Source organism: Myotis davidii, unplaced genomic scaffold (genome assembly GCF_000327345.1).
Source record: "Myotis davidii unplaced genomic scaffold, ASM32734v1 scaffold175, whole genome shotgun sequence".
Taxonomy (NCBI): Eukaryota; Metazoa; Chordata; class Mammalia; order Chiroptera; family Vespertilionidae; genus Myotis; species Myotis davidii.
Genome location: NW_006286972.1, coordinates 1,161,249 through 1,172,487, shown reverse-complemented (window position 1 = coordinate 1,172,487; position 11,239 = coordinate 1,161,249). Strand labels below are relative to the sequence as shown.

The window sequence follows — 11,239 nt, the reverse complement described above, 5'->3', positions numbered from 1 at the left end:
TTCCCGGGACTCATTTCATTTGATCTTCACAGGAGTCCTGGAGTAGGTAGATAGGAGACTCAGTAGAATCCTATTTTCCTTTTATTAGTAAGATGCGAACAGCGATATTAAAATATTTCTTCTAATGAATTTCCTTTCAATGTGCATGAATCCATGCACCAGGACACTAGTCATTTATATTACAAGAGGTTCACACAGCTGAGACGCAATGATGCCCACGGAGCCTTAGCTACTGCCATGGAATAGGTGCCCAGGACTCACGGGCTCTTTTCCCACCAGGCGGCACCTGCAGCCCTCGAGGGTACCATGTCTCCTAAATTCTTACATTCTCTGTAATTCACCCATGCTGCAGGCCTCGTCCACTGTCCTAAAGATTTAAGGAATGATAAGATGAGAGGTTCTTTATCCCCTAAGATTTGCTTAGATTTTTATCTAGCTATTATTTATTAAAGTAAGTACTTAAATAGCTTGAGGCATCTTGTATGTTTGAGCCAAAAAGAACTAAAGTTTAAATGCCCTGATAGAGAATTTTAAAGAACCCTGCTATATGAAGTAGCTGAAAAGGTTTCTTCTACTCCTTGTTAGGGCCTTTATTCACTTTGTATGTGGCACTTCAGAAAATTTCATGTAGCATATTATGAAAGAAAAAAATTCTTTTCTGTGCTGCTATGTATTCTTTGCTCACTTGGAGTCGTTGGTTGGAATCTGGTCTTGAAGGCATTGCCTAAATAGTGCCCAGCTTAGTGGTCTCCCTGCTTTCATGGCCTCAATAAAATATATTTTAAAAAAAAGAAAAAGAAAATTTCATGTAGCGTATTATGAAAAAAAAATTATTTTCTGTGCTGCTATGTGAACAACTTGTATTCTTTGCTCACTTGGAGTCCTTGGTTGGAATCTGGTCTTGAAGGCATTGCCTGAAGTGCCCTGCTCAGTGGTCTCCCTGCTTTCATGGCCTCTCTACACTAGTCCAGTCTTCATTTCACTAAAGTTGCCATCCATCCATCCATCCATCCATCCATCCATCCACCCATCCATTTACCCACCCATTCAGTATGGTCATGTTTGCTGGAACTGGGTCAGGGATTGGGAGTAGAATGTTAATTTATATTACAAGAGGTTCACACAGCTGAGACACAATGATGCCCATGGAGCCCCAGCTACTGCCATGGAATAGGTGCCCAGGACTCATGGGCTCTTTTCCCCACCAAGCGGCACCTGCAGCCCTTTGGGGCCATCCATCCATCCATCCATCCATCCATCCATTCGGCACAACACCATCCATCCATTTACCCACCCATCCAGTATGGTCATGTTTGCTGGAAATGGGTCAGGGATTGGGAGTAGAATGTTAAACAAGACAGATACTATCCTTACATCTTGGAACATCCATTCATTCTCTCTATGGCTTACTCCTACTCATCCACTTAGACCAGTGGTTCTCAACCTTCCTAATGCCACGACCCTTTAATACAGTTCCTCATGTTGTGGTGACCCCCAATTTCATTGTCACAAATTGAACATAATTAAAGCATAGTGATTAATCACAAAAACAATATGTAATTATATATGTGTTTTCCAATGGTCTTGGGTGACCCCTGTGAAAGGGTCATTCGACCCCCAAAGGGGTCGCGACCCACAGGTTGAGAACAGCTGACTTAGACTCGTCTCTAATGTTATTTCCACTTGGAGCTATGTGGAATTGTTCACTGTGTTGGCCCCACACTTTTCTTCAATTCTATTGCAGCATTTAACCTCTTCATTCATCAGGACACTTAATGCCTACTGTGTACAGAATCTCTGATAAAAGTTAAGGATACACTAGTGAATAAGACAAATAAAAATTAAGCTCACAATTCACATATTACATTGTAATTATTCAACGTTCACCCTCAGAAGAATGTGAGTTTTTGTAGGACTTCATGTAGTGTCTTTATATCTAGAGTACCAGCAATGCTCAAAATAATTTGCATGATATACATTTTTTTTAAAAAAAAAACAGCAAAAGTCAAAGTAGTTTTTATAATTTAATTGAATTAAACTCTGTGTGTGTGTATATATATATATATGTATATATATATATATGGTTATATATATAAACATATATAATACAAATGTGTATACACAGATTTTATTTGTTTGTTTAAGAAGTAGACAAATGCTAAATTTTCTATTCATTTACACAGAGATTAAACTATCTAAGAAGGAGGGGTGGGCAATGTCTTAGATTGATTCAGCTGAATAATTGCCTAGGAAATGTCACTTTGTATTTTTTACCCTTGCTGCCATTGAATGGCAGCTCTTTTGTGATTGAGTTTGCACTCAGAGATTCCTCTTACTTAAAGATTTTACTTAAAACATGTAGGAAGTATTTTAACCACCAAGGTTGATGTGGCCAAGAACTGGGCTGCTAAGGACACTGGGCTTAACATGCTAAAGTCCTAGCTTTGTTGGATTGATGGCTTCATCCTTCCAAAAGCTGATTAACTTCTCTGACTCCTGTTAGCCCATCCCTCCTGGGCACCATCCCTGAGATAAGAACACGGTGATGCAGACAGAGTGACATGAAACTGTTTCCCTTTCTTGCAGTTGGCGAGTTTGTAAGTGATGCGCTCCTGGTCCCCGACAAGTGCAAATTCTTACACCAGGAGAGGATGGACGTCTGCGAGACCCACCTTCACTGGCACACCGTCGCCAAAGAGGTACCAGCCAGACATTTTTTTCTCTTTTGAAGTGAAGACTTCCTAAGGACGTGGGTAATGATGTGGTATTTCGAGGCAACAGCTGTGTTGATAAAGAAGTTCTCTTACTATTAAAAAAAATAAGCCTTATCCATGATTATTTGTAGAGTCAAAAACAGGGCCTCTTTAGATTCATTGTGTATCTGTGCCACCTTTTATAAATTAGAAATTATAATCTTATACCCTCTAGACCTTAAAATGTAGCTCTTCTTCTAATCAGTTTTGTTTACGTATTGTTTTCTTTTTCACATACAGAGTTTTAATGATTTACTCATTTTTTAAATTATTTATTGGGTATGCTGTAGTGGGACATGAAATAGCTTGTCCAATACCAACATGAAAACTAGTTAGAATTCAGTTCCTAAATGAAGCAGTGCAGGTTTGTGCTCACCAGGCCATGTTACCACCTTCATTTTTCCATAGTAGGTAAGTACATGGCACCAATCCTGGCTTTGGCTAACCACTGCTTTTGGCTAAACTGATAAAAAAACATGAGACAATTAGCATACAATGCCACTCTTTACTATTACCACATTTAAAATGTGCTTTTCTTTGGATACATAAATTTACTAGAAAAACTTCAGAATGTAAGTATAGCTTTTGTGTGAGAAATGTTATCAGTCCCCTAGAATTAGGCTCCTTCATCTAACACAGTGGTTCTCAATGGGGTCAGTTTTGTTCCCCATCCCTCCCCAGGAATATGTGCCAATGTCTGGAGATATTTTTGGTCCTCACAATTAGAACCAGTAGTGCTACTGGTATTGGATGGCTAGAGGCCAGAGAGTCTGCTAAACATTCTTCTTACTCCCAACCCACGAACTATCTGATGCAAAATTTCATTGGTACTGAGGTTGAGAAACCATCATCTGCCTCAATGTAACCACTGGATCACAACCTTATAGCTGTTGAGCAAAAAAAGCACACTACCTAAGACTTCATATTAATTTTGCCTTTAATAAAATATGTCTTCGTTTACCGTAGAACAAAATTTTCTGTGTATAAAAATGTGTTTTATAGCTTGTTGATCTGAAGAAAACAAGCCAGACAATTTAAAGCCCAGCTATCCATCTGCTAACCTCATTTTTCATCTCTTCTTGAGTTTTCACAAAATTTTTTTCTGTTGCTAAGAAACAAAAATGACTCTAATTCCTATGAGGTCAAAATGCACTCTTCTATTTTCATTGTTTACCTTCCTACATGTGTTGAAATAGTAATCATTCCTCCGTTAGCAGTGGATGCTTTCAAAGCTTCATGTTCATTTAGATTTGTGCAACTTGAGCAAATCCCAGGAAAGCAAGCAGATACTGAAAGAGAAATGTCTAATGACTGTATTTTCTGCTTTATTGCAGAGAACAATTTCTTCTCTTCCCAGGATTGTTATTCTGGAGGCAAGCCAAGAGTTAGAATTTCTAGAATAAGATAGATTTAAGGGAGTGAAACACTTATCTGTAGTAGAGATTGCAGTGAATTGGGGGTATACAAGGAGCGGTCACTTCTCTTTTCTTTTTAAATATGTTTTTATTGATTTCAGAGAGGGAGAGATAGAAACATCAATGATGAGAGAGAATCATTGATTGGCTGCCTCCTGCACACCCCCTACTGGGGATCAAGCCTGCAATCCGGGCATGTGTCCTGACCTGGAATCCAACCATGACCTCCTGGTTCATATGTCGATGGCCACACTGGTTGGGGAGGAGTGGTCACATCTAGATGCACAATGAAGCCAGAAAGCACTGATTCTCTTACATGTGTTCACCAGTGCAGGCTTCTACACCTTATTTTCCAATTGGTTTCCATTCCTGTTGTTCCTCTTCATTTCTGTAACATAAAAAGTTAACCTTATTAAGTAAGTGATCAAGTTAAATATTACAGGTACCAAGATAGCCTGAGCAAAAAGCAAATGATCCATTCCATTGTAAAATTGGTTCTCGCGGATCTGTGTGTCGCTTATTATATTTGCATTTTCTTACAGAGAATAACCTCTGCTCTACTGATTTCTCTTTTTCCTCCTTCCCTTGCCTAGACCTGTAGTGAGAAGAGCACCAACCTGCACGACTACGGCATGCTGCTGCCCTGCGGGATTGACAAGTTCCGAGGGGTGGAGTTTGTATGCTGCCCGCTGGCCGAGGAAAGTGACAATGTCGATTCAGCCGATGCCGAGGAGGATGACTCAGATGTCTGGTGGGGTGGAGCAGATGCAGACTACGCCGATGGGAGGTGAGCTGGCCTTTGTGTTGGGCTCTCTCAGATGCTGAAACCTCCAGTGTAGAGTTGTTTCTTCTGTCAATATATCTTCCTATTTCTCATTAAAAGGATTTCTACCCACTCCCATCAAAGTTTGCTTTTATAGAAAAATTCTAATCATGAAGTCCTATTAGGCTTATGGCCTACTGTTTCATCTACACTAATAAAAGAGAAACATGCAAATTGGTGTCACTCTGCAATGCCCACCAGCCAGTCAGATGAGTATGCAAATAAACCCAACGAAGATGGCGGTTAATTTGCATACACAGATGCTGAGGGAAGACTGAAGACAATGTAGGGTTACGGTTAGGGTTAGGGTTAGGGTTAGGGTTAGGGTGGGTTTTGCTCCCTTCTCTGCTTCGCTCCGGCCGCAGGAAGCCCTATTCTTGCAGGAATCTTCCTGCAATGGGCCTCTAGTGTTAATATAATTGAACAACCAGCATTGACTCATTTTTAACTATTTTAATCTCAAAAGTTGGGATCAAAATTTCATGGATATTTTAAGTCACTGGCAGTGCTACTAAGGATTGAAATCTGAGTTGGGTGGCAGGGCATTCTGCTTTGATCTGTAATTTAGAAAAATTTTTAAATAGTACTTTGGGATTATTTTATAGTCATTAACTACATTTGAATTTTGTTAAGAAAGGTTTAGTCTTGTTTGAGGGAGGGTTGTTTTTTCTTTTTGTGAGGGTTTTGTGAGTGTGTTTCTGTTGTTTTGTGTTTTTTGGGTGTTTTCTTTTTTTGTCTTTTATCATCTTTTCCTTTGTGAATGAAGTCAGAGGCATTCATAAATGTTTGCTGAAGTTCTTTAACTGTCTTTGGTTTCCTGATTGTTAAGAAATATATTTTTATCACTTTTTCTTTGGGATCTTAATCCCATAACCTATAAATTCTGATTTTACATTAAAGGCAAATATCTATATTCAGAGATGCATCTTTTTGCTTTATCTTGAGAGTGACACACTTTTACCAGATCCTCTTTCTAATTTAGCACATTTTTTTATATCTGCTTTTTGTTGGGAATGGATATCAGTGTGTCTTGATCTTTTCCTCCTACGCCTCTTCCAAATCACTGACCAAACTGAAAGCAACACTGACATCTTATGAAACCCTCTCAGTGGCCCTTTCCTTTCTTGCACCCCGTACTTATCCTGGAAAAAGACCCAACAGGGCTCCTTGCTCTGGCCCCGAACCTCCCTTATTTATTACTGTCATTCAGCAACTGTACCTTTGATATCCATCTCTCTGGTTATACCAGTATCTGTCCTCTTTCTTACAGTTAACAAACTACAGGAATCTAGTGTATTACTATTTAACACTGTTGGGTTTTTCTCCTTTTAATTTACTGCATTACCTACTACTGAGGCAACTACACAATTTATTATTCAAAACCAGATTTGACACTAGGACCACAGTCAGAAACTAAAGGACCCAGACAAACTAGGTCATGTCGTTATACTAGCTATTTGTGTCTTTACTTATATTACCATCCAAGTTGATAATCAGTTGAAATGCTAGCCGGCTCCTTCCTAGCCACCGTCATGTATATTGCATTTCTGCTGTCCACTCCACAGTCATCCCTTGGAGACTGCCATTTCTTAGAAATACTATACTCATGGGGTTTCCAGCCTTGACATTCCTCTCTGATCATGACCTTCTGATCTTGAACCTGAAACACCCATCAGGTCCTAGTGAATTGTATCCTTCCCTCGTAATCACCCCACACCCCTAGTCAAGGTTTTTAGTTCATTATCCTCCTTTTTAAAAATCATTTCTAACATGAAGAGGCTCAATAAATAACCATTTTTACATATTTCTTCTAATATCCTGGACTTGTTCATTCCCTTTGCATTTTCTGAATATACTTTTCTCAGTCCTCTTTATCTGGGAAAAAAATAATCTCTCTTTAATCGCTGCTGAGTTTTCTAAGGTTGATGCATCAAGTCGTGTAACCCTGCCTGTTAATTCCATTTCTTATTCATGCTGTGACATCATCTGGGATCTTAATGTTACTAGATGTACCTAATTATCCTTATTTGATGACTTATCACCTTCCACATAGCGGTGTGCTGAGAGAATTTTTAAAACATGCAATATCTGACTATTTAGTCAGGGGCACTGACCTCTTTTCCTTTAGATTTTCAAATTTAAAAATGACAACAGTCAACATATTAGCCGGGTGTGAATGAATCAGAATTATACCTTTTTTTGTCAAATCGGCAAAAAATATATTTTATTGATGTGCTGTGGAATTTTAGTAATTATTTTATATGCGCCATGAGATGAAAGAGGTTGAAATTCGCTGCCCTACAATGTTCATTGGGTCCATTTACCTGAATTTGCTCTGATGTTCCTCTTGCCCATCTCTGTGCCAGAAAAGCCAGCCCAGCACCAATGACTTTCTAGGTACAGTGGGCCCTTTATATTATTATTATTATTTTATCCATATATTAAAAATATTTTGCAAATGATTTACAGAAATAGGAATGAAGGGATGGTGAGAAATAACTTCATTTAGAAATTTTAATAAGAATTAATATCATAAATATTTTAATTTGAATTAAAATTTATATATATAAGTCCAGATTTTTAAGATAGGAATTTCTGGAATGGGCACTTTTTTTTAATGCAACTGCTATTCTCCTGCCAGGCATGAGCCCAGAATAGATCCATATTATAAATCCAATTCCACACTTCAAATATATCTAATTGGTTCTGGCTCATCATATTCCTTAGTCTTTTTCTCACACTTGAATTTTCACTTGATAATTGTAAAAAAAAAACAAAAACAAAAATCAGTACTTTTAAAACTTTAAGAGTTTATCATTTTGTTGAAGTGAGAGCATCCATTTTCTGTCCACAATTGCAAAATACTTTTCAAATTTGGAAACCTATTAGAAGCATAACCCAATCATTTTTATGTCTACATTGGTTCCTCTAATCACTTTTTATACACACTTCTGCCTTTGGTATTTGTCTACTTCTGAATGGTGCCAAAAAGATTTTGTTTCACAAATATAAGTGTTGCACAAGTATCATAAAAGAAGAAAGAATATTGTCAATGGCTGGCTCCTATTTTTTCCGTATGTGCCCTTGATCGGAATTGAACCTGGGACCCTTCAGTCCACAGGCTGACACTCTGTCCACTGAGCCAAACCAGCGAGGGCTCCGTAAAATATTGAATGATGTCTTCCTTCCTGTTGAATAACCAAGTGCATGAGAATACTATATTTCCTCTTTGTTCTAAGAAATGCATTGCTCAGCTCCTGAGCTTGAGAAAATCCATCTAGGATATCATCATCTAAAAACTGATGGTCTGAGGTTTTGCTTATGTGATCAGTTTCATCCATCTCCTGATTTGTCTAATAATTGTGAAATATCCCCTGTCAATTTCTCCTATTTGCCAATGTGGAAAATGAACTACTTTGATTTTCTGTTATATTCAATGAAAGTCTCTAGGCTTCTTATATGCCTTTTTGAAAGATGATGCAATATTTTGGGAACACAGTAATAAAACTGTGACAACCTCTATTACATCATCAGCAATTCCTTTATTCTTTCATTGTTACATGATTTGGTCCTTTTTAGCAGAGATGGAAATAGTTAATGAGTAATCATGAAATAATTCTTGTGGAATGACAAAAATAGAAAAATGAAGTATATAACATGTTCCATTGGACCGAGATGGTAATTACAAGATAGAGTTTTATTTGACTTTTAAAAAGTAAAATTTCTCTAATAGAGTAGAAAAGTCAGAAATGTCAACCTTGCAGATAGATAAAACTGTTCAAAATGAAACTCAAAAGGTAAAATTGTGTCCCGTGGACCCTGATGGTATTCTAAGAGTTAATAGTATATCCTGCTGATCAGGAGTTTACATTTGTCATGGGATCTGTGTGACTTTATACATTAAGATACTTGGCTAACTTTCTAGTCACGTAGCTTAATGTATAAAGGTAAGTGTTCAGCAAATATTTGAATTGAATTGAATTGTCATTCCCATCAAATGCATACACAAGACATAACTGGTAACTTGAGGCTAAACAAATTTGGCTTTAAAAAAAAAGCTACTAAGGCATATCATTCCAGACAAGCAATAATTAAGTGAAATTGCAGCAGGAGTCTCTAAAGCTGGAAACATAGAAAAAAGCTGGGACCTCTGGAATATGTATTACAACTGTTTAGCTCCTTTACTACAATTACTTCTTGAATGTCTCTTCATTGCTTCCAAGAGTGAAATAAAATAGAATAAAATGAAATTGGAATCATACATGAAAGTAAGATTTATCTCCATTTTGAGCTTTTGGATAAAAGTCCATTCTTAGAGTGGCTTTCTTATTTATCCCAGCAAGCATTTTTTTGTTCCCTGGTGTCAAATTGGAGCCCTTTATTAAAAATAACAGTAGGCAAAATTTCAGGAAGTTCAAGTTATAGTCATGAGACTAGCTCAACTCCATTAGCATTTGGCAGGCATCGTGTGATTTTAAAGATGAATAAATAAACATCAGTGTAAAGCGATGGTTCTAGACTAGGGGCAATTCTGCTGCCCAAGAGACCTTTGGACATGTCTGCAGACATTATTAGTTATCCCTTTTAGGGGGTGGGGGGTAGGGTGCTCCTAGTATTTAATGGGTAGAGACCGGGGACATTGCTAATCATCCCACAATATAAAGGACAGCCCCACAACCAAGAAATGCCAATAAAACCAAGATTGAGAAACTGGTTTAGAAGTTTCTTCAGTACTGGGAAGTTAGGGAAAGTATTCTTTAAAAAAAAAAAAAATATTTCCATTGCAAGCATTTGTTTAACCCTGATCTCCTATGGACAGAAAAGCAAACACCCAGGAATATGTGTCTGGAATAGATCTTTTGTGCAGATGGAAATGATTGAGATGAAAACAAACCTAAACATAACTGCCTGTGTGTGTTATGTGCTGATGAGTCAACTCCAACCTGGTGACCCTATGAATGAAGGATGTCCACACTGTCCTATCCTTACCAGCCTCACTCAGCCCCTGTAGACTCACGCCTATGGCTTTTATGGATTCAATCCATCTCGTGTTTGGTCTTCTTCCTTTCCTGCTGCCTTCTATTTTTCCCAGCACTATTGTCTTTTACAAAGTACCTTGCCTTTTCATGATGTACCCAAAGTAGGACAGCTTCAGTTTTGTCATCTTTGCCTCCAGCAATAGTTCAGGTTTACTTTGCTCTAAGTCCTGATTGAAATGTCTTTTGAGAGCCAAATTTTTAACACTTAAACTATACAGGTAGGTACATTGTTATTAACTTAATTAGGGTACTCCTAAGGCTTAGGAAGAGCCACACTCAAGGGGCCAAAGAGCCGCATGTGGCTTGTGAGCCGCAGTTTGCCAAACTCGGGTCCAGGGTATCTGTAGAGCTAACTTCCAGCACCATATTTCAAATGAATCAACTTTTTCCCATCAGTCTTCTTCACTGTCCAACTTTCCCATCCATAGATAGTAATTGGGAATGTGAGGGTGTCAATGATCTTAGCCTTAACCTCTATTGACACATCTTTGCTGTTGGTGATTTTTCCTAATCCTTCCATTGCTGCCCTTCCGAGTCTCAGCCTTTTCTTGCTTTCTTGGCTGCAGTCTCCATTGGAATTGATGACTGAACCAAGGTAAGCAGTGTCTTCGTTGTCTTTATTAAAGTTGTGTGTTGCTTCTGTCCTCATGACTTTCGTCTGTTTGATGTTCAAATACAGTCCTGCTTTGGCCCTTCCTTCTTTCACTTTCATCAGCAGAGGTCATTTCAGGTCACTGCTACTTTCTGCCAGTAAGATGATGTCAGCTGCATATCTTTTTTTAAAAATTTTTTTTTATTGATTTCAGAGAGGAAGGAAGAAGGAGAGAGAGAAACATCAATGTTGAGAGAGAATCATTGATCGGCTGCCTCCTGCACGCCCCACACTGGGAATTGAGCCTGCAACCCAGGCATGTACCCTGACCAGGAATTGAACCATCACCTCTGGTTCATAGGTTGATGCTCAACCACAGAGCCACACTGGTTGGACCAGCTGTATATCTTAAGTTAGAGAATCAGTGATCGGCGGCCTCCTGCACGCCCCACACTGGGAATTGAGCCTGCAACCCAGGCATGTACCCTGACCAGGAATTGAACCATCACCTCTGGTTCATAGGTTGATGCTCAACCACAGAGCCACACTGGTTGGACCTCTGCCCAGTTTAAATAGGATTGTTTGATTTTATTTGAAATTGAGTTATACGAGTTCTT

The 11,239-nt window shown here is 38.5% G+C and overlaps 1 protein-coding gene across 7 annotated transcripts in view; it reads left to right on the top strand.

Annotated features, from left to right (window-relative positions):
- APP (amyloid beta precursor protein) overlaps positions 1 to 11,239 on the top strand; it is a 162,507-nt gene that overhangs the window by 38,399 nt on the left and 112,869 nt on the right. For all 7 annotated transcript variants that reach the window (XM_006758760.2, XM_006758759.2, XM_015560683.1 and 4 more), the window contains exons 3-4: positions 2,587 to 2,699; positions 4,762 to 4,955. In XM_006758760.2, coding sequence (XP_006758823.1) covers positions 2,587 to 2,699; positions 4,762 to 4,955 — 307 coding nt within the window. The remainder of the gene's footprint in view (positions 1 to 2,586; positions 2,700 to 4,761; positions 4,956 to 11,239) is intronic.